Source organism: Brassica rapa, chromosome A05 (genome assembly GCF_000309985.2).
Source record: "Brassica rapa cultivar Chiifu-401-42 chromosome A05, CAAS_Brap_v3.01, whole genome shotgun sequence".
Classification (NCBI taxonomy): Eukaryota; Viridiplantae; Streptophyta; class Magnoliopsida; order Brassicales; family Brassicaceae; genus Brassica; species Brassica rapa.
In genome coordinates, this window is record NC_024799.2 from 22254685 (window position 1) to 22279514 (window position 24830).

At 32.1% G+C, this 24830-nt stretch overlaps 3 protein-coding genes and 1 long non-coding RNA gene across 8 annotated transcripts; 1 reads left to right on the top strand and 3 right to left on the bottom strand.

Moving 5' to 3' along the window:
• Window positions 1-2211: 2211 nt before the first annotated feature.
• On the bottom strand, window positions 2212-8259 carry LOC103869710. Its single transcript, XR_633287.3, has 3 exons — window positions 8151-8259; window positions 3346-8069; window positions 2212-2757 (listed from the first exon to the last, which is right to left on the bottom strand). It is a non-coding gene; the product is annotated as an uncharacterized LOC103869710 (long non-coding RNA).
• Window positions 8260-9367: 1108 nt separating this feature from the next.
• Window positions 9368-10066, top strand: LOC103869712 (cell wall / vacuolar inhibitor of fructosidase 1). The gene has a single exon (XM_009147786.3). The coding sequence runs from the start codon at window positions 9433-9435 to the stop codon at window positions 9982-9984; it is 552 nt and encodes a 183-aa protein (XP_009146034.1). The 5' UTR covers window positions 9368-9432; the 3' UTR covers window positions 9985-10066.
• A 506-nt stretch (window positions 10067-10572) lies between these two features.
• On the bottom strand, window positions 10573-13515 carry LOC103869713. 5 transcript variants are annotated; one of them, XM_033291921.1, is made up of 4 exons: window positions 12511-13515; window positions 11226-11914; window positions 10986-11139; window positions 10573-10885 (listed from the first exon to the last, which is right to left on the bottom strand). In XM_033291921.1, the coding sequence occupies exons 2-4, from the start codon at window positions 11674-11676 to the stop codon at window positions 10825-10827; spliced, it is 666 nt and encodes a 221-aa protein (XP_033147812.1). In that variant the 5' UTR covers window positions 11677-11914; window positions 12511-13515; the 3' UTR covers window positions 10573-10824. The 5 variants fall into 5 exon arrangements, with proteins under 5 accessions (XP_033147812.1, XP_009146035.1, XP_009146036.1 ...); XM_009147787.3 differs by having other exon boundaries at window positions 11226-11902; window positions 12511-13512; XM_009147788.3 differs by having other exon boundaries at window positions 11226-11893; window positions 12511-13511.
• A 1139-nt stretch (window positions 13516-14654) lies between these two features.
• Window positions 14655-17768, bottom strand: LOC103869819 (glycine-rich cell wall structural protein 1.0). The gene has a single exon (XM_033291922.1). It carries the CDS (start codon window positions 15427-15429, stop codon window positions 14896-14898), a length of 534 nt encoding a protein of 177 aa, XP_033147813.1. The 5' UTR covers window positions 15430-17768; the 3' UTR covers window positions 14655-14895.
• Window positions 17769-24830: the final 7062 nt, after the last annotated feature.

Genomic DNA, 24830 nt, shown 5'->3' on the forward strand with positions numbered 1-24830 from the left:
TTTAAAAGTTACATTGTCCACTTGCAGACACAATCATTTCGTGGTAGAACGTACCACCACCATATAACTTCAATTATAGGAATATCATAAGAACCAAAATAAAAATGCCAATTGTTGTTTCCTGTAAAGTCTTTTTAATTATTGAACATAATGTTATGCCATATTGAAATTTTCCCGAAAGTCGAATATGGCAATGATTATAAAAATATTAGCATTGATATTGGGAACTGATTTTTTTGACCAAAGACTTCTTATAAAAATTTGATATCTCCACCGTTCCACTACCATAATTAAAGGGGCCGCTGACAAAGTAGAATCCAGTTAATTTATTTGAACTATTAACTTTGTAGTATACGATACGTACTGCTTACTCAATATCAAAGCATTACTCGTTTGTAAACTTCGATTTCTTATACGGATTCATTTTTTTGACAAAAGTCGCTAGATATTTTACTGATAATCAGTCACTAGTTATTATATTTATTAAAATGAAACAAGGTAAACTGATGTTTTGAGTTTTACTAATATGGTATAAATGATGTCTGCCCAATTCCAGTAACTCGAGATCAATTATTTTGAAAAAGAAGTACATGAAATATGTTAGCTTAGGGATACTTGGTCTCGGTATAACATGATTCGTACTACTAGATATAGTAAATACAAATAATTAGTATAGTTTGACAAAAGGTATATAGACACATAACTTCGCTCTCATGAAACAACATTACTACCGTCGTTCGTAATATATAGTTATACAGATTGATGTAGTTGTATATCTACGCGTATAGTCAGTGGCGAAGCTATGTTATGAATGGGTGGTGCAGCTGCTCACCATAAATTTGTTAACTAGTGTAGTTTCATATAATTTAAATAATGTCTATGTTGAATATTTAAATTTGTAAAGGTATTAATAAGGGTTTTTAGTTTTACTTCGGATCAAAATTATTTATAGATCTGCCATTGCGCGTAGTTACAGGCAAACAAAAATTAGATAACCTGACTCAGAAGAACCAATTCGCAAACGGACAACTCATTCATCCCTAACCCTAAACTCTATCGACGGGGCAAATAAAAACACGGTTAACATGGTTAGGCAGATGCATCCATCATGTGACCCCTATCTAATGTCTTTGTTGTTATATCTGTCTACATATAAATTTATAAAGCCAATTAAAACAGAAAAACCAATAGGAAAATCCAGTATTGTTGTTAGTAAAATCATATACATGATAAACCTGTTCAATCAAAAAGAAAATGTAGAATTCAAATCTAGATACTTTTAGATATAAAAGTACATTATTTTATAAATATTACTTTGCAGTCAAACCTGGAACCTGATATCTCAGATCACCCATAAATGAATTATACGTATACAGGGTCGTTGATTTGAAATGAAAGCTATCAACAAATCAATTGTATAAATGTACAATTATGATATTTGAGACTGATCATAAGTACTCACATGATGTGTATTTATGAGGAATGGCAAAAAGATATGAGAAAAAAACAAGCAACATTTATTCTCGTATACAACACAAAAGGGTGGCTCAGCTTTTCCTCTCTTCTCAGTAAACCTTACCCCTTTCTCTTCATTTGACTCCTCTAAAAATCAAACTAATAATTATGCGTGAATCTTTTTACCATTAAAAAGGAAATGTCGAAATTTAAAATACAGAACCAAGTCTCCCCACATCAACAAGGTTTTATGGAATTATTTGATGCATATAATATGACTACTTAATAAGTGAATGTAATAGCATAATCTAACAAGTATGGTTAACCGGAAAACAGAAGATTGTATTTGACGTGTAGAAAGCAGTAAATATAAGCTGTGCTCTTCTTAAGAAACATACTCTTTATACAAACATTTAATTTGATTTGTTGGCCATCTTTATGGACAGTGAAATACTTAATACCTAAAACTTCTTACCTTTCCGTGTACAAAACTTCCAATCTTACCAATCTGTCAATAGGTTTAACCACAGTTAGAGAATATTATTTGGTAAAAGGGGTATACTAGTACAGACTACAGACAGTGAGAAACATAGTCACGAGTGAGTGAGAGAGATAGAGAGAAAGAGACAATAAATGGTTCTGAGGGAATAATTAATAAGAGTGTTCTCTGGTTTGGCTTTGGGGTCAGGAAGACCCAAACAAACACAACACATAAAACAAAAGTAAATTCCTGTCCAAAGCTTTAAAGATAGGGAGTAAAGGCATAATTCTTTTTGCCCGTTTCCTTATTCATTACCTTTTGCCAGTCCCCTTGATAGTGAGACTTTTTTTTTACCTCCTTTAACTTTTATAACAACAACACAACCAACACAAACAAATGTTAAAACTAAGTTCTTTTTTTTTGAAATTTATATCAATGGACTAACAAAAAGATACAAGGACTAGCTCAGGAGGGATAGACAAGGTAGGAGAAGATGACTCAGACAAACTAGGGGTAGATATACATACATATCTTACACCAAAAAGAGATAAAAGAAAATCTGTAAAATGATAGAAGAAGGAGACACTTAGAAAGGGATGGGGTCTTACAAGGTCAAGAAAAGGCCTTACAAGGTCAAGAAAATAAAAATCATTCAGTGGAAGAAAGAAGTTTAAAAAAAGAAAAAAAAAATTGACAATGAGCTCAAGTTGGGATAACACCAGATTATCAATGTAATTGGAGTTCCGAAAAGAAACTTAATGTTTCAGCACAACGGACCCAATAATCTCTATGCATCATGAGGTTTATGTTCACGCTACTGCCTGCACACACAAGAAGAACTTATTACTCTTTGTCTTAACAAATATACGTGTATATATAAGTGGATCAGATCCATATTGTTTTTGATTATTACTCTACACTACTTAGCTTTAAAAGTTCAAACCATTTATATCTATCCCAAAAACATACACAAGTACAGGATAATAAAGCTATAGTCTATGGAAATATATATATTTACATCGACTCTATATATACACATGCATGCTTATATAGCATGTGTTAGGTTGAGCATTTTAATACTTCTGATACATATATGCAAACAAACAAGTGCAATAACTCAGAACACTCATCTTCGTAAATCGAAAGTCGCCAAAGTGTGTGGTCGATCGTGTGGATAAATATATGCACACCTACACTACATAAATATATATATATATATATATATATATGTATATGCATATATGTATATGCATATAATTCAGTACTGAAAAACATTTGTTCTGTTCTATATCATTCAGATATCAACAATGAAAAACCAGGACTTCTAACTGATGAAACCCTAACTCTTCACATTACATACATCAAAAATACATATACAAATATATTTCAATACATGATATGCAAATCACCTTGGAGAAACTCCTGTTTCGCTTCTTTCATCCATGAGAGCTCTTCTCTCTGTTCCATTTAAGAGAGAGAGAGAGAGAGAGAGAGAGAGAGTCTTGATAAACGGTGAGATATATGATGGAGAAGGAATCAAGTGAGGAGTGATTATAAGGCAAAGAGAGAAATAAATAAATAATAACCTTCGTGGGCCGGGGCCCAATTGGACCTTTGCAAGGGATTGTGGCGTCGTCAATGCCGAAAGAGCTACTATTTAGGTGAGCTTGATGACGTCATCGTTACGATATTCATTAACCAACCTGCCCGAACACGTGACCGTTCTGCCCGGAAGGTGGTCCTCTTCTCTGAGTTAGCAGTTTCGTTGGTCCTCCTAATAAGTGAAATAAAAGTCAACAGGTCAAATAAAAACTCGAAACTGTGTTTCATTTTCACCTTTGCTTTCTTTGTCAACAGTTCTTTTCATTGGTTTCCTCCTGTTAAAATGTATATATGTTTCATATAACGTATATCCCACGTTATTTATTGTAACATTTTTTACTTCATAACTCAACCTAGCTGGACTAGGCTTACTAGCTAAACATAATTATTCGCTAATTGGTGAAGAGACTGAGATTGAGCAAATTAAGAGAATCTTGGTAAATGGAATTCCTCAATTCTAGGGACAAAACTTTAGACTTCAAATTTCAAAATATATCATGTTTATATACAAAAATTCATACTCTATATAATAACATTCTTCAGAAACGATGATGTCCATGTGTTGTTCCTATTTCTCAAGTCTGCAATTTCCTAAAATTATTTTTTCTAACTTCTTATGAAGTTTATTCATCTCTTGTGTTTTGAATATATTGTTATTCTCTATTCAAATGAGTTTCCGTCCTCTGAAAAATGAAGTAGGCGAAGTAACATTGATTGAAATATAATTAAAAGTGATCGAATTCGTTTTTAGCTAATATAAAATGGTTGTTCCACAAAAAATGCTATATAAAATGGTTCAAGAAAAAAAGTTATTTAAAAGTGAAGTAATCAAAAGTCTTAAGATTTGTGGGGAATAGAAACTTTGTGGGCGTGCGGGAAAATCACAGTCTCCTAAGGCATAAATGGTCAAAATAATGCTATAAACTAGTAACGTACTAAACTAGTAGTCTAATACTATACTGTTTTATAATCAAACTGATGACGCGAAAAAGAATCCATTGACAGACCTGGGTTCCTAAGTCAAATTAATATTTCGTTTAATGTGTGAACGGTAGTACTACTATTTGTATATACGTATTCACTCTTAACAAGTCTTCAGTATAATACATTTCAGTTGATATCTTCAAAAACATTTTTTTTGTAAACAGAAAACTACGACAAGGCTCTTACAAGTAAGAATGATACTATGATTTTTTTTGTTTCGTTTGTTTTCTTGCCCATATCAATCAGTCCGTTCACTTCTCTTTGGTACCATGCTCCAGAGATCTTCCGTTTTATGCCCAACATTTTTGTTAGTTTTAGTTTTGGCCCCATAACATAACAATACTTTAGTTGATCTGGTAGTGAAAAGCTGTAATGCAAGTATGTGTAGCATGCAAAAGTAAGGAAAATAAAAGTTTAATAGAATTTTCCAAAGAACTGCTCTAAATATTCATCATTTTTAAGTAAATAATTATTAGAATTAGACTATGATTAACCTCAGTCTCTTAATTGGAATTTTTAGTTTTGAATAACAGACGGTTCTTAGTTTTTCTTATATTTAAATTAAGAAAAGTTAGGAATTGTCTCTTAAATATAGATATAAGAGCCGTCTCTTAACCAAAAAAATGTCAAATCATGAATTACGAACTTCGACTAAGGCCTTGATTGGTAGACCGTTAGCATTAGCAGTAGCAGTATGCTAAAGAAGCAGTATGTTGCATGAGATATGTATGCTTTTGCTAAACTGTTTAATAAGATGATTGGTAGAGCAGTATGATTATGCTATTTAAAATTATTATAAAAATTAGTATAATATATTTACAATATATTTATTTTTAATGAATATATTTCTAATATATATATATATATATAGTAACATATAAAATGAAAAATATTAATTTCTTTTAATATATGTCAGATCTTGTTATATGTCAGATTTTGTTTTTAAACTGTATAAACAATTAAGTGATTAACGAGTCTTAGGGGGCGACTGGTTTTCTCGCTACCACCCGCAAACGCAGCTTTTGCGGTTGGTAGCGGTTGTCGGTGGTTTGCAACAATCACTCAAATCGCTCTAAACCGCTTCAAACCGCTCTGAATCTCATAAATTCAAAAGCTGGCTTCAGCTAGCATTTGCGGTTGTGGACGGTTGCGGGAGGGTAAATTTTTTTTCTTTTTTTTTAAACAATATATATACAAAAGTAAAAATATTTAATAAAAAATTTAGAATTGAAATTATGAAAATATTAAAATATATCTATTATATTTTAATTAATATTATAATATTTTATAATAAAAACAATTTCAATAAATTTTCAAAAATTAAAATTATAACTTTCTAAATATAAATTTATATTTATTATAATTTTATGATTTTTGATATTTTTATAATTATATTAAATGTAAATATTGTTAATTTATTATTTGACTGTTACCGTATTTGGTAGTTAACCAGTTATAAGTCACCCGTAAGCGCACCAATTTTTAACCGCAGTACCAGTCGTACAAATCTCTTAAAACCGCTAGAAACCGCAACTGCCCGCATTCACAAACTCCCGCAACCGCTGCGTTTGAACCAGTCATGCCCTTAGTGGTTGTTATATGTTAATCACGCTCTTAGTGGTTTGATATATGTCAGATTTTGTTGTTAAACCGTATAAACAATTAAGTGATTAACGAGTCTTATAAAACGCCCTTATTTTCAGCCGTCCATTTACTAAGCTTTACGTATTTGAAGTAACATGGTTGGCCTATAATTAGCCCATTAGCAGCCCATAATAAAGTAACATTTGATATCTAAAGTTTCAGTTTATGTTAGCATAGCTGGCAGTCTGGCACATTTCGGGCCATTGTTTTGCCTAGGGTGGGCGTTCGGGTTCGGATCGGGTATTTCGGATATTCGGGTATTTCGATATAAGAGTATAGAACCTATTTGGATATTTTGACATTTCGGGTCGGGTTCGGGTTTTTTCACTTCGGGTTCGAATATTTTCGGATATATCCGAACTTCAAACAATTTTTTTTTTGAAAAACATATTTTCACCTGTATTGAAACCATTCCTGAAACATTATACAAACATGAGCACAAACAAGTAAATCAAACCAAACATCTACTGAACACAAACAAGTAAACCACATTTCATTCCTCTACTTGTAATAAACTTTACAACCAAACGTCAAACAAAATCGACGAACTTTTACGCATCATACAAACAGAATCAAACTTCTAATCATCATACACGCAAAATCAAAACAAAAGAAAGAAACTGAAAAAAAGCGAGACAATTACTTTTATTCGACGTCACCGAGTAAGAAAAAAAAATGAGTATTTAAGGTTTCTAGTTTGTTAATTTATGAGATTAAATCTTAGTTACTTAAGAAGAATCTAGGAAACATAATTTTCGGGAACACTAAACAATTTGTATGATGCTTGGGTATATTGCACGACACAATTTTGGGAAAGGGAATAAATCATAAATGGTAAGGTTTTGGTTAAGTTCGGTTATGTTCGGGTAGGTTCGGGTATCGGGTAATAACCGAAAGGGATAGGATGAAAACCGATCGGGTATTTGGCACTAACCGAACTTGAACCGAATCACTTACTTCGGGTTGGGTTCGGGTTCGGATTCGGGTATCGGTTATTATGCCCACCCTTAGTTTTGCCGGTAGATCAATTTCAAAATTTTCTTTTAAAAAATTGTAGACTCTAATGTTATTCCTTTATATAGATGTTTTCTTCTTCTGTTTTGTTTGATTACAAATTAGACTAATTAGTTCCAACCTTAGACATATTTTAAACATAACAAATATGTCATACTAATGCTTAATCCATATTTTGGAATGGGTTAGGTTGGATATGGTTATTGTGTACTAACTGTTCGCTCAATTGATAATCATTAACTCACTAACCAGAATACTGCACACTTTACAACTTCCAATAGCTTGAGATTTAGTGTTTTTGTCGAGCACTATTTGTTTGATGAGTCCAATGACGTGCAGCGGGGGGAAATGTCCTTGAAAAATTTGAATAAAAACACTAGTTTGAAAGTATGAAACTAGATAGGACGGTTTAGGCAATGATAGAAAACAATAAAGTTCAAAAGTGAAATATTTCACAATAATTTTTTTTATCTAAACCCATAATTCCTTGCTCTTCCGCTAAACCAGTTTTTCCTCCGTCGTACTTTCTCCGGTGGAGTCACTCCTACACGCTTTTTGGTCTCTAGTGTCTCTTATATCCAGTTTATATGGCCGAGATTTGTTCATCAACCGCCACACGTGTGTTTGAATCCTATTCTCGGCCGCAGAGGATCCTCTTCCTTTGATAGCCGCCGCAAAGAAGAAGAACAAGAGAGATGACAACCATAGCTTCTCCACTAGACTTGACGAAGCTACCGGTCCATTTCCTGAATCCATCCTTCTCAAAGAGGTTATACTTTTGTTAATATCTTCTCTCAGTTGCTCATTTCTGGTCCAATATTGATGTTGAAGTTGTGTTAATTGTTTATTTATGTGCAGAAGAAGATTGATGAGAGCAGTGATCTTCTTCCTGATTTCGATGATGCTGAAGAAAGTAAGTGAAATTTATTGTTTTTTTTAACTATTTGCTGCATGTTGGTGATTGTGTTACCTTTTAATGATTTGGTCTTTTGAATTGTTTGAAACAGAGGAGCTATATGAGTTTCTTGATCTTCAGCTTCATAGTGACTTGGATGAGGAAAGGAGTAACTTCTTCTTCTTTAAACCCCTTTTATTTCAAGTTTAAACACTAGATAAAATAGGCCGAATGTGAGGCCCAATATTAAGTTAAATAGAGGGCGTAACTTCATTTCTACTAAACTGATTGAGCGGGTTTGTCGAACACGGGCAAAAATGGGCACGAAGTTTCTAGAATAGAATCACGGGATATACCAACATTCACGAGCCAGTTATCGACTGACGAGAGATGACAGCGCCACACCGAATTATTTCAATATACATTTTTTTTCTTTCTCGTGGAAACAATGTAGCTTAATGGTTAAGGTTTAAATGCTTCTACACTTAAGTGATTTTTAACATTGTGCAAGTAAATCCAGTCATACGTGGATTTTTATAATACAGCTCAGATGATGCAGTTAGTCGTAGATCCTCGTAAAGCAGGTAGTATTACCGGTTCTTTCTTTCTGAGCAACTTTTTCGATATACATTCATGTAGCTAGTTTTAAATATATATTTTTTCGTACTATGAAGCACGAATAAAAATTGTTTTTTGAAAGTACGAAATATATATATATATATATATATATATATATATATTTAAAATTAGTTAGATGAACGTATATATTGAAATTATTCGGTCGACGTCGGGTATATTTGTCGCATACGGACCGACTCATATAGGGACCTATTCACCAATACTTCTACTTTTCTCTTGTTTTTGTGCCAACAACCACATGTAACCAGAAAAGCTAAAGTGTTTACAAACATAAACTAAAGAGCAGATACAGATCCATGTTTACGTATTAGACAATTAGGTAGTGATCACTAAACAACGCAGGGCTGCTTATATTATAGTATGACATTTCTATCAGACCCCAAATCAAAAGAAGTTGATTACGAAGCTTCGTCACGGGTGGAATCTTAAGAACTATGTAAACGTAATAATTATAAAATGTTCATTTATCTATTTAACGAAACTCATATGTGACGACACGTTTTTTTTTTGTCAACAACGACACGTATAATAAAGCATCTGTATGTTTGTCTAAAAGAAAAAAAACACATAAATACTAATTTGTAACCTTTTAACATTTATATATGTGTGTAGAAACAGAGCTAGCGAGTAGCGAGTAGCACTTACAACACACAAGTTCACTTCATTTACTACACATTAATTTCTTTCTCACTCTCTCGAAATCACACTCTCTCCGACGATGAAAAGATCCTCCGCCGTCGCGTCACCGCCATCTCTCTCCCTCTTTCTCCTCCTGCTCCTACCATTGCTAGCTCAATCCTCCGACGACCTTATCGACAAAATCTGCAGAGTGACGCCCTTCATCGACCTCTGCGAAGCCTCTCTCCGCCCTCTCACTCCCTCACCTTCCGACCCCAAGTCTCTAGCATCGGCCATGGCTTCCGTTGTTCTTGGTAACATGACCGATACGTTAGGCTATATCCAATCACTGATCAGACACTCTCACGATCCTGCGGCGGAGCGAGCACTAGCTCAGTGCGCTGAGCTGTACCGGCCGGTGGTCAAGTTCAACATTCCTCAGGCGATCGAGGCAATGCGGCGAGGAGAGTTCGGGTTCGCGACGTATGTGCTCGGAGACGCTGAGAAACAGACTGATACTTGTCAGAAGTGGATCAACAGTGCCGGTGCTGACGATGAAAGTTCGGTGGCTCTTACGGCTAGAAACAAGCAGGTTAAGAATCTTTGTGACGTGGCTATTTCTGTGATTAAGTCTTTAATGAAGGGTCGTTAAGACAAGAATCTCTGTTTCTGTTGCAGATAATAATTATATATTACATATTTGTGATTATTGATACGAACAAAATTTCTGTTTACCAACTGGCAAAATTAATATAAGTAACATATTAGGAGTTAATGGGCTTTAGACATTGGCCCATGAAGCATCCGAAGACAGCAACATAACAGAAATAATAGACATCTGAAATACACACAGACACGTGAAATCACATGTTCAGTTAATTTTAGGCAGCATTAAAAGTGGAAGTCTAAAGCTCAGTGGAGTGTTTAGATTACAGCCACATGGATTCTGTTTCCAAATATACTTGTTATTTATTTACAGCCACATGGATTCTGTTTCCAAATATACTTGTTATTTTAAAAATAGTTGATTTCAAATTTCAACTGCAAGCATCGCTAACATGTGATTTCATATATAAAATAACTATACCAATAAAATTCCCAATAATGTTGATTAACATATTTTCTTGCGTTTTGATTTCAAAAAAAAAAGAATGATCCTACTTAGCGCTCTTTTAAAATGATGATTCATGTTTGTATTGTATTCTCTATAGTACCGTGACCAGTGATAACACAATGCAGATAAAAGTATAACACTCAATTTACTTTATTTGTAACTTTCTCTTATTTTGTTACACGGAAAACATTACTACAAAACTACTCTTACCCACATCGGATAGTTATTGTTTCATTGCCGCCGAGAAAGCAGCTGATTTTGGCACAAAAAATTATCGGTATTCATACATGGTTCACCGACAACCTAAACCGATATATGGTTTGATCAACAAGTATGGAGTTGTCCCCATCTCCTAACTCCAGACCGTTGGTGTACATTTCACTGTGAAACTCTATTCATCTTTTGTTCATTCTCTAATCCAGAAACTGGTTTTAGTAAACTGCAAGTACAGGAGAAGAAAAAAACAGGATTAGAGATCATTTTAGAGAAACTAAAACAGCGTTGCTCTTCTTTAACCATACAGAGACAAAACAACATACTTGGGGATTCTCTGTGCTTTAACCGGACCGCCATAACCTACACCCGGTTCGCTCGCAGATGGGTTTCCCGCATATTGAACCGGTACAAAACCACCACTGGCTTTTCCAACAAAGGGAGATTCCCCGGAGCTAGCGGCTGCTCTCGGCGAGAACCCTGAATATTTTGGAAAACACACACATAAGATTAATCGAAAATAACAATACAAAACGCAAACGCAAGAATTTGAAAATAAATTACACCTTGGAAAACAAGGACGAAGAAGAAGATAGCGGTGAGAATAGTGGCGAATACATTGCCGAGAGAAGAAGCCGAAGACGCAGACGCAGCTTTGGCCTCTCTCGATTTCTTCAAAGCTCTCATACGTTCCACCCTCGCGCGTTTCAGCATCGCCAGCTCAGCGATCTCCCTTATCAGTTTCTCATCCGCTGCGTCTAGCGACGGTCCACGCGGCGGCCTAGGAGGTTTCGACGCTGATTTCTTGCGTTTCTCCTTCCGTTCGCTCCTCCCCCATTCCGGTTTGTTGACCGCACATTGAACCGGACTTGCATCGTTCTCTAACAAACCGGTTTCTACCGGTTTGATATCTGGACACATCGGTATCAATGGCTTCTCCGGCGATTTTGTATAAACATTTTGGCAATCTAAGATTCCTTTCTCAAGATCAACATCGAAATCGAGACTCATTCCCATGATCTCACTAGATTTATTCACTCAAGAACAGAACCTAGATCTCTTAGGTCTTGAATCTGTAATCAAGATCTGTCTCCAGTAGAGAGGAATGAACACACACAACCAAATGTGTCTCTATAGGGTTTCTTTTCTTTTTAATTCACGCTAGTGCCGCCTTTAATAGCCAAAGCAAGTAAAGAATGAATTACAGCTAACGTCACGTCTCCTCGAAATAAATCTGCAAAAACTAAATCACAAACTTTAATTTTTCATCAATCGATAAAGAAAATACTTTTAATGCTTGTATTTAAGCATAGTGTAGAATATGGATAAGTACCGAATCAACAATCACGTGGTATTGATAAATAAAGTTGAAAAAACAAAAGTAAAAACTTGATTAGAGGATTAAAAGCGGATGAAAGGAGTTTGAAGTTTTGTTGATGTTTTTATTCAGACACTACTGTCAAAAGTAGGTAATATTTATAGTGCATTGATTCGAAACTAATTGCTTTATGATTAAAAAGGAAAATATATATATATATTTTTTGCTTAATCTCGAGCATGAAGCAAGGAACAGCTGGTGTTTTTGCTTTATTCCAATGCCGTGACTTGGGGAGAAAAACATAAAAATTAATGAAAAATAAATAAAAATGAATAAAAATATTTTAATGGAATTGAATACGAACCCGGAAAATTAAATCGAAATTACTGATCAGTGATGATGAGTATTTGAATGATGGATGAAGAACTGAGTCTAACTAGAAACAGTAAAAGACCTTACAAAAAAACTTGAAATATATGAACGAAACTGGAGTGAATAAAATAGAAAAATATTTGAAATTTGTGTTGTTGTACCTTGAAACGAAAGAGAAGGAGACCCAGATCCGATACTGAAGAGATGAGCAGAGAGACCGAGGAGAAAATGGCGGGTTACTTGTCCGAGTTCGGACCCATTCCAAAAACTAATTCAGGACAAAGAAAAAAGGAAGAATGATTTGTACACATTCGTCCAAGTTTCCAGCTTTTATTTTTCTTTCAGGAGAGATCAAATATGTAGTAGGTATTTTGTTCTGAAATATTCTGGATTTTGACAACGAAATAATTTAATTAATTTGGTTATTTTAAAAATAATAATAAAAGACAGCAGATTTTGAATTAGTAATAGAGTGTATTGTGTTTGGACATGTGTTTATGTTCTAAATATAGGCTGAGATTGCGCATCTGAGCTTTTCTCTAGCAGGGAGCTTCACGTCACCGACGCATATATATGGGCCAACATATTATTTTATTCCACTTAGATTCCCTTTATATCCTATGCGTTTGCATCCGTTGAAATATACTGTAGCCCTTTGTACAATTATTTGTTCGTTCGCTAATTTTGGTTTTTTCATAAATACAAAACTCAATTTTGTAATTTTTGTATGAATTTACAAAAAAATTACAGAATCAGGTAGAGAAAGACAAATATGACGACATGTTATATCACATTGAATAAATTTGGCCCCAATTTGATTTACTATAAATCTGTCTGATCCGGTTTACAAATATCTGAAACTTACAAATTCCAACGAGAACCGCTCTCTCAACTCCCCTCGCTGTTAATGAAATATCCGTTTAAAGCCATCTCCAATCCAACGCTAAAATTCTATTTTGTTGCGATTTTTACACTAAAACCTTTTCTAATTCGATATTAAAAATCACACCATTTTAGTGTAACATTATAATTTTACACCAAATTTGGTATGACACTATTCACCACACTAAAATACTATTCATTTAACTAAATACTATTCACCTATTTTATTAATAAAATACATAATTAAATAAATGACAAATAAAATTATAATATATATATATTAATATAAAATAGCTTTTAGTGTAAAGTTTAGTGTTGTGGTTAGAAAAAAAAATTAGTGTTAAATTACATTAAAATAGTGTGATTTTGATTCTATTTTAGTATGGGTCGAAGATACCAAAGTCCCGTAACTAATAAAAACCTTTCGACTACCCCTGAAATCTGATTACGATGAACATTTCCTTTGTCTCATCGCCTCAAATTTGTCAACAAGCTCGTTTTGTTACACTTTATTCTTCTCATCTAATTAATTTTTACTTAGTTGGTCAGCATTTCGCATTACAATAGTATGTTGTATTAGGGTTTTATGTGATGTGTTTTTTTTTTCTTGCTATTCTACTCCATTATAAATGTTACAAAATCGGCACTATGGAGATTCAGTAACAAATAGTGAAATATAGGAAGCTCCAGTTTCTTTTATCCCCAATGAAATCAATAATTCCAGAGAAATCATAAGGCATGGAGGTGTCTGATTGGTAGGGAGCTCTTCACATCCAAACATTAAACTTAATCGGTCCATTTCCGAAATAATACTGTGGCCCCATGAAACCGACTTGTTACACCATACACACCTTACAGTCTGTTACCACGTTTATTATTCCTCCAAAATTAGAAGATAAAAATATGTATATTTATTACCCTTTTTCTCTTCAGCGGATCAGTTTAGCTACACATCATGAACATTTTTAAAAAATATACTATGTTACATCAGTCTCTAATAATTTTTGAGCTTCCCCAATTAAATATTAAAATCTGTATAAATTATCCATAACGAGGATTGTTGTTTATAAATTATATTTCCCATAAAGAGGATTGTTTTTTTTTTTTTTTTTTGGACAAAGAGGATTGTTGTTTATAAATTTTATTATTGTGGGGGAAAACTATGGAAAGAAACACGTGGGGAGGCCCTTTGTGACGAGGACTAGACCAGTCAAATTCTGTCTGCCGCGCTGCACACCGGCAAATCCTCGTAAGTTTCGGGCCTATAATGTATTGGGGCGAAGCCCTTTTACGTTAAAACAGCAATTAAAGTCCAGATTTACTTATTTTGACCTCTTTTAAAAAAAAAAAAAAATTGGATTAAGGGGTTGTGCTGTTATTTTTTGCGGGAACCAAACTAATTTCTGTATCCAAAAGTTATCGATGTATCCAAATTCCAAAGTATTTAGTAGAAACTGATGTATACATGTCGTAAGAATTGTATATATAGTGCATGGAAATATGCATGTTTTATTGACAATGGAAACTATATAATCTCTCTCTTCAATAACGAAAGAATACTCAACATAATATATAAGCATGTCTATGTGACGATAAAGAATCTGTCACCTCATTATTATCATGTAAAAATAAGCTTATGTCTCAAATTCTCAATAACAATGCATCTAGGGCGAGTCCCCGTAATTATCACCTCCGCCGTATCCGCTCCCATATCCTTCACCGTATCCGCTTCCATAGCCTGATCCATTTCCACGGCTACCACCACCACCACCGCCTCCTCCTCCACCGCCACCTCCTCCGCCTCTACCACCACCACTCCCATATCCAGAGCCGCTTCCATAACCTGACCCGTATCCGGAACCTCCGTTACCTCCTCCACCGCCACCACCTCTGCCGCCTCCTCCACCCCCACCACCACCGTTTCCTCCTCCAGACCCGTAACCACTACCGGACCCATACCCTGAACCGTAGCCACTCCCTGAACCTGATCCTTCTCCTCCTCCTCCACCACCACCACCACCACCACCACCGCCGCCACCTCCTCCTCCACCATTGCCTCCCCCGGATCCCGAACCATAACCAGAACCTGAACCAGCGCCTCTACCGAGACCTCTTGGTGATCTAGCTGCTAAACATATGTCAAAAATAACCAAGAACAAGAAAGCACCTCCCAAGAACTTGAGGCTTCCCATTTTCATCGCTTCCTCTACGAACCAAACTAATCAGTCAATGATAGAACGATTCTTCTTTGTGAAAGTTTAAGAATAAATGAAGATAGCTAGAGAAGCCGTTTAATTGTGAGGTTGTATCACTTGATGGTGTATATGGAGAGAATGTTGGCATTTGTATGTATTTATAAGGAACTGAGGGTAATGGAAACGTAAGAGTCACGTAAGTTCTAGTAGCTTCCTTTGACCGATGTGTGTGAACAATAGTGAACAAAGTGGGGCGGCAACTTCTTAGTGCTCTTTTTGGTGATGATACTGCCATCGCCACTCCTCCAATATCATCCCAATCTCATATTTTAAATTATTAGTATTGGTACATGTGTCTTCGTCCGCATGGCTCATCTCTCTAAATTGTTAGTAGAAAGTTATATGCTTAACTGACACGTTTAGACGTTTCGCGTAGCACACCATTCATCAACCAACATTTCCATAAATAGTGATGCCAAAGTCATATTTGTAAAAGTTCATATTTATTTTAAAATATTGTTAAGTGCTCTTATTGTGGGTACTTATTCAAGGACATGGTACGTGGCCTCTAACCTTTTCATCCGAAGTTGTAGTTGGGTACTCGAACTTTTTTTTTTGTCAAGACTTCTTTTTATAAACCGAGACGCGTGTAGAAGGTCCAAACTTGACTGCATTGTTATTGGGTCTATTGGTTACTGTCTTACAGGACCAATATCCCTTTTTACTAAATTCAGGCCTAACAAGAATATATTTGTGTTAGAGCCCATCCTTCATTGCTCCATTGTCCCAATGGGAAGGGTTTGATTCATTAGTACAACGTAACAAAATAATTTTATCACTTTCAGATAAATAAATATTTCTTCTTCTTTATATCAGGAGGAAAGGAATTTGAATTGTCTATCATATAACAAGTTTTTTTTTAACACTTAATTGATTAAACATATAGCTAACGGAAGATATTGTATTTGTGCCCGCACGGCCGCACGATTGTGGTTAAGTTATAGGCTAAATAAATATGTTAACACTCTTTCAAGGTTTGAGTCTCCTTTGACATAATATGACAATTAAATAAAAAGTTTGGATTTGAATTTCGATCCATGCAGTTCACGTGATAGTTTAATAACATAAAGATCCGGCTATTTCTTGTAAGTCAGAAAACATTCCAATTTGGCTCAAATAATGTAATGGTTCTTCAACGAGAAATCTACATCGTAGTACTAAACGCGTTCATGCATACCAATAACATGATCGACCGATTAGTCATTAGACATAAAACATGGTTACCTTAAAATAAACATCCGCGTTAAAACACGGTTTTAGATTTATTTCTTGTTTCTTCTTTAATTTAGTTTACAAAATTGGCAAAATATTTTTTATAGAAGTTAAAATAGTAGATTATATGTTCGGTTATTTACTATGATGTTGCTATCGTATCTGATTTTATCAATGACAATATGCTAATATGTTAATAATTAGTACTTAACAAAAAAATTTGTTATCCATAGCTAAACCCAATTGCAATCTGATTTGATTGGAAATCTTGAAATTGAAAACATTTTTAATTAAACATATATGGTTCATATATATGAACCAAAGATTACCAAAAAAATTGTGAAGCAACTTGAATGATGTTACAATCTAGGATTCGACCACTTATTTAAATTTATAAATATATTTTCTGGTAAATATAGCTTTACTTGAATTATTGTGTTGTATTCTAAATAAGTAGTATTTTAATTCAGCTTCTATTTGTTGTGTCCCTAACATCCTAGTTCTTATATGGTTAAACATAGAAGAATAAATATAATTTCTAAGGCTATAAATATCATTTAGTCAATTTACGGGATATTATTTAACAATTTAGTATAATATAATAATAAATAAGCAACTTTCAAGATTTTTACGTATTCTTTGAATATGATAATAAGACAGTTAGGAAATATGGTTTGTTTGTTATAGAGATATTAGTATAGTATTTAAATTCAGAAAATATAGGATACTTAAATTAATACCTAAAACAATGGGAGTAATATTTATTAGATATTAATTATTATGAGATAGTCTTACTAGGATTTTTTTATCGTAGATAAAAATTAGTATCTATTTTAATAGAGTAGATTATGATAATATCATCGTCAATTCAATATTTATACATATAAAACCTATTAAAAGTTTAGGAAACACCTGAAATAATCAATTAGTTCGCAAGTTTTTCCGAATTATCTTGGGTTCACCAATCAATAGTATTTTTTATTTCATATTCAATATCTTTTAAAAAAAAAGAAACAAAATATTATCAAGTTATATTATGTTAAAATAAAAATAATAGTATTAGTTATAAAAAAAAGTTTTTTTTAAATATTTTTAACGCCGTCGGCAAAAAAGAAACCTTTAGATAAATCCTAAATCATTAGATAAATCATAAACCCTAAATCAAAAACACTAAACTCTTAATCCTAACCTTTAAACCCTTAGATAAAAATAAATAAAAAATAGTAGTAGTTGTTAAAAAAGGAGAATTTTAAATAGTAGTAGTTGTTAAGGAAAGAAAATTTTTAAAAAAGAAAATACTAAACCCTGAATACTAAACACTAAATTTTAAGCACTAACCTTTAACCTTTTTGATAAACTAAAGATTTATCCAAGGGTTTATGGATCATGATTAAGAGTTTAATGTTTTTAAAATTTAGCGTTTAGTGTTTTTGATTTAGGGTTTAGAATTTATCCAAGGATTTACCCAAGGGTTTAAAATTTAGGGTTAAGAATTTAGTGTTTTCCTGACGGCGTTACAAATACTTTTAAATTTTTTTTCGGTAACTAGTACTATTTTTTTTATATTTTAAAAACATAATATAACTTGATAATATTTTATTTTATTTTTTAAAAGATATTAAATATAGAATAAGTAAATATTATTGGCTGGTGAACCTACATATTCATCCTAGAAAATGAACTCAAAAATAACTTTTTTTCCTGCGGCTTAATCCCGTTCCTTAATTGCTTTGTTGGTTTATAAAAATAACTTAATCAATGCGGCTTAATCCCGTTCCTTTTTTGCTTTGTTGGTTTATAAAAATAAGAACTTATTTAATACACTTGTAATCTTGTTCACGGTTTAATCGGTTTGTAAATATTGAATATCAATACTATTAAAAGAGAAGGAGTTTTAAAAAAATCTACCTATAAAAGTTGTTTGGACCCTTTCATTTATTTCATTATTTTTTAGTCTTGCCTTAAATTTAAACTAACAATATATTACCATATATTTCTCTAACAATAATTTATTTAATTCTTTTATTTATTCAAATCTCACTCCTAAATCCTAATCACTAATATACTATATTTATAATTTTGATTTTTAATAGTAAAAGCATTAAAACTAATATTTTATATTATCATTTTTATCATATAATATATGATTTAAAGCAAGAAAAGTTACACGACATATATGTGTACATTCTAACTTCATCTCTCCTTTATAATAAAGTAATCATATCATATATAAACTTTCCCACTACAATATCATATGATATACTAAACTTTCAACCGTCTATAGTTTGATAGATATTTTCATATTTAAAAATGAGTTTTCTGAATATTTATGTTAACTTCACAAAAATGTAGAAATTCATTGGTTCTGTTAAAGTAAACCCGACTTCACGATATCAATATCGATTATTCACGATTTTGAAATTTATTGGTTTAGATATTATACTTTTATATACTTTTCACTTAAAAACGAATCAATACTATTAAAAGAGAAATAGTCTTAAAAAATCTAATATAAAAAAAATTGTTGGAGTCATGTATAACTATTTATTTTTTGGTAATACCATTAATCATTCTAACCATACAATATTTTAAATATTTTGAACAGATCCTAATATTATTCCTTATGATACCTTGACTCAGAAAAATATTTCACCAACCATGTTTTTGTACAATAACGTTAAAAATCTATATCAAAAGGTTGTTGGACCTGATATGGACGTAATAGGTCCACATATGTTCGGGTATTTAGGATCCTAAAGAAAATCGAAATATCTAAAAAATCTGAAAAATATTCAAAAATGTAGAAATTCATTGGTTTTGTTAAAGTTAACCAGACTTCACGATATAAATATTGATTATTCACGATTTTGAAAATTATTGGTTTAGATATTATATTTTTATATATTTTCACATAAAAACGAATCAATACTATTAAAAGAGAAATGGTCTTAGAAAATCAAATATAAAAAAGTTGTTGGAGTCATGTATAACTATTTTTTTTGGTAATACCATTAATCATTCTAACCATACAATATTTTAAATATTTTTAACATATCCTAATATTATTCCTTATGATACCTTTACTCAGAAAAATATTTCATTAACCATGTTTTTGGAAATAACGTTAAAAATTAATATCAAAAGGTTATTGTACCTGATATGGACGTAATGGATCCACATATGTTATATTACCTAAAAATTCAAAATCTGATAGGATGAACTGAAAAATACCCAATTTTTTTTTAATTTGAAAGTTTACCTGAAATCAAAAACTATAATCATAAAGCAAAAACTTAAAAAAAATATCCATAATACCGGAAACATATTCGAAATATCCAAATATACTTAATAAACACAACATATTTATGATCGGGTCTAGGGTAGGACCCGGACTCAAACAAAGACCTGTGGGTCCAAAAAAAACCCAATAGATTATCTTCTCTGGACCTGAACTAAACCTATATTTTCGGGTCGGTTCGGTTTGTTTTTTTGATCCGGATATAATTCTCAGGCCTAAAAGAAACTTACGTAAAAGTGTACATTAAAATCTCAAATAAACTAATTCGTAGATTATACAACTGTTAAAGATTATATTTTCGATATAATAAGACTTTGTATTATAATGTAATCCAAAAAATCCGCGCTTTCCAAGCGCGGATCAAAATCTAGTATTTTATTAAGATGAGAAGTTACACCCAGAGCCGGGCCTAGGCCCAAGCAGTAGAAGCAATGGCTTCCGGCCACCAATTATTATCAACAAAAGCGGCCACATTTTCTTAAAAATGTGTCTTAGTACAGTGGTTGATTAGCCATTTTATTTGTATACTAAGGGTCTGACTGGTTCAAACGCAGCGGTTGCGGTTGCGGTTGCAAGAGTTTGTGGATGCGGGCGGTTGCGGTTTCTAGCGGTTTTAAGAGATTTGTACGACTGGTACTGCAGTTAAAAATTGGTGCGTTTGCGGGTGATTTATGACTGGTTAACTACCAAATGCGGTAACAGTCAAATAATAAATTAATTATATTTACATTTAATATAATTATAAAAATATCAAAAATCATAAAATTATAATAAATATAAAATTTATATTTAGAAAGTTATAATTTTAATTTTTAAAAATTTATTGAAATTGTTTTTATTATAAAATTTATAATATTAATTAAAATATAATAGATATATTTTAATAATTTCAATTTTAAATTTTTTATTAAATATTTTTACTTTTGTATATATATTGTTTTGAAAAAAAGAAAAAAATTTTACCCTCGCGCAACCGCCCGCAACCGCAAACGCTAGCTGGAGCCAGCTTTTGAATTTATGAGATTCGGAGCGGTTTGAAGCGGTTTAGAGCGATTTGAGTGATTGTTGCAAACCGCCGACAACCGCTACCAACCGCAAAAGCTGCGTTTGCGGGTGGTAGCGGGTGGTAGCGGGAAAACCAATCGCCCCTTAAACCTGGATTCGAATAGCCCCACCAACATAATTTTCAGCCATTTCATTTTTGGCTTCTAGCCTTAAAATTTTTTTGAAAAATATTCATTAATAATGTTATTATCATAGTTAAGAGGATTTCCATGGGTGGGATAGGGATGAGTTCTTATAATTAAAAAAAAAATTAAAACAAGAAAAAGAAAGGGAAAAAAATTCTAAAAGATCAAATTTTTAGAACTCTTACGAAACTTAAATAACACTTGTCAATCATCTAATGTTTCATCTGATAAAGAAAAATTAAAACAAAAAATTATGTAACTATAATATTTTTATTCTTTTTTCTTAGAAATTGTTATGATATTTAATTGATGGAGCTGCTCTTATTACCCACAAGCAGGTTGTTTTCGTGTTTTACGGCTTTTTGGAAAACTAGACAGGCAAGGGTCCTACCCACGTGCGTTTTAAATAGCTTTGGACAATGTTTTTCTATTTTCTGTGTGTTTGTAGACAAATGAACAAGTCGCTGTTCTGTTTTTCCCAACTTATATAAATAAGATGGCCTAATTGATTTCTGTTATCTTTCTTGATTTAGTGATTGCCTACTAGATAATAACAACTCACCAGGATGAAACAAAATCATAATCAAGTTTAGTAGCAGACTCGAATGGTGTTATTTTAGTTTGTAAGTTCAAGTCTCAAATAAGTGATGAGTGTATGGAGAATTTTAGAAAATCTAGAGCATCTTTAATGTATACTTCTATAATTTTTCTATTTTAGAGAAAAATACGGAGAAAAGTTACTTGAAAGTTTTTTTACCTATATATTTAGAAGTGAAAATAACATATCTCTATATTTTCCTTATAAATAGAAAAACTCTATTATAAAAGCATACATTAAAGCATTTTTACTTCTATAATAGAGTTTTTTTAATAAAATATAAAAATAAAAATAAAAGTGAATTGGAAATGGTTTAAAAAATAATTAATTAATAAAAATGACGAATTGACCACCTTGCTAGCGCATGTTTCTAGAATCTATTATTTATAACTAATCAAGTTTAATTAGACTATGATTAACCCGCGCTTAATCAAAGTCTAGGGATCTAAATGCCACTCGATAATTGATTATCAAAAAGTGGCTTTCTTAAAAGGTGACTGTGGAGAACAAAGGAAAGAACAACCACTTGTCCACTACTCTCGTAGCATGTCAGCCTTGAGCTATATTGGTTTTTATGCATTGGATTAGATCAAACGGAAGTTGAATTATCACTTATTTTACAAGTGTTACTCAGTTTAATTATTAGTTCTGCGTATCAACAATGTACCTTGTTAATATATATATATATATATATATATATATGCAAGTATCCCTTTTGGTGAGCATGAGTTTCTCAGGCCAGTCTGAAGTATTTTGTTATCATTTCAGGTAAAACTATGATTAAAATTATTGTCAGATATGAGTAAACCATACTCCATCAAGGCTTCAACTAACATGGATCTTTAATTACTTAACCGCCATAAATTGGTCAGTTTATCCCCACTTATAAGAATTCTACTCACTAGAAACCCTCGTCAATTAGTATGTATCTATGATTTAGAGTTCTAGCCAATAGAATAGACATGGCGTTGTTTAGGTAAACTTTATTCACGTAAGCTTATATACCACTATACCGTCCTGGTTGAAAACATCCAGAGCCGACTTTGAGATTTTAAAAGCATATGGCTATGTCTATGTAAAAAAATTTCTTTTACAAATTTGAAAACTTAAAATTTTTTTCGGGGATCTATTCATATGTAATTTTTTAAAAAAAATTAGAGATCTGTTGTAAATATTTCACTACGCATTTCCCAGGACCGACCCTGAAAACATCTATTACAATTGTTTGTAGACGTTAAAACCAAAGAGAAAAAATGTTTGTAGAGGCAAGAACCGACACCATGACAATGATGAATGGATCTTAAATTCTAACTATAACAAAATACATATGTATTATTACAAAATTAGTTTTGACCCAACAATTACAAAATTACTACTACTAGTAGTAGACTGCTATCATAAACAGCCTGGTAAATACATTAAACAATGCTGAGCAAATATATTTCATATAGTAATTGATATCGGAAATTAATGCTGACAAACAAAATATTTTTGTTTAACAAGAAATTAAGAAAAGAAGATTTGTATTTACTTTTGTCACAAAAAGATTTGTATATTACATTTTTGTAACTTAGATTTGTATATTACTTGACAATCCAACAAACTTTGTCGTGGATTGAGATGAGACAGCAGAGAAATGCCCATCTCTTGTTTCAACACAGCAACTTACCATAATTCCTATCTACATTTTCTATTTAAATATTTGTTTTTATTGTTCTTGTTGTGAATCTAACGTTTTGTTCTTGTCGTATACGTTGGGCTTGTAAAAACCACATATACATTCTAAGAATAATCATATTCTCATGAGAAATATATATCATCCAATAGTTGCTCAACTAAACATTAATGATCACATCTTGAAAAAAACATTGCATTTGCATCAAAGACTACATTGAATATATAGTACAAAACATTGCATTGCATAGATTCAGCTGGACGTAAGATAAAGAAAAAAGATTCAAATGAGCGTATTTTGTTTCCCTACTATGGATAGTAAGAAGTGGATAATCTGAGAACACGTGTGGTCCAACAGGTGATGTGACCCACTTGCGAATAAGAATGGTCAGTGGCTCGTGTATGGTTAGGACAGCGGCACACCACATGCTGCCCGTCATTGTGAAACTGGAACCGTCTTGATAAACAATGTCTATATATATATATATTTTTTTTTTTTTTGTAACTAACAATGTCTATAATTTACTAACGCAGAATTGCTGTGTACTTATATGATCTGATAAGTCATGCATCTTGCCATCTTTATTGATAAAATTGTCTAAATACATCCCTTAAATATCGAGCATCAGATTTTGGTGCATGAACATATTGTAATTTGGTTCAGCTGTACGCACACCGTACTAAACAAATAACTATATTTTAACCCGTAAGTCTGTGCGGATATTTTATAAATATATTTGATATTATTATAAAATATTTTAATAATATAATTTCTATTCTAATGTAATATATTGTGTAATTTTATAATATTGTTGTTTATGTTTCTTATTCGGTATTATTAATATATAGTAATTTGTTTAGTACATCTTATTTTATTATTAGTTTTTTACTTACGAATATATTTTTAAGTTAAGTACAATAAAATAACAATCTGAAACAATCACATAGAGAATTTCTTTCAAAATATGTTTTTTATTTAGTTTATACATTTTTTATATAATACATTTGAAATTTATTTATATTATATAAAATAAATATGTTTAAGGCAATTTATATTTACATGTTGTGTTTATAAAAATATAATTTTAACATCTATCATTTTATATTTTACGCTGACAAAAAAATCATTTTAGTATTTTACGGAATTTATAAGTAAAACACTATTTTATTTAAATAATATAGCAATATTATTTTAGTAAATTTTATACATAGTATCATCTATCATATTATTTTAGTAAATTTTATTGATATATGATATTTTTGGATAATATGATATTAAGTTTTTTTTCTCTTAGTTAAGATTTCAAAATACAAGATTACTTTTATTTTTACAGCATATATAGTTTGTTTTTCCTGGTGCATTTCAAAAGGC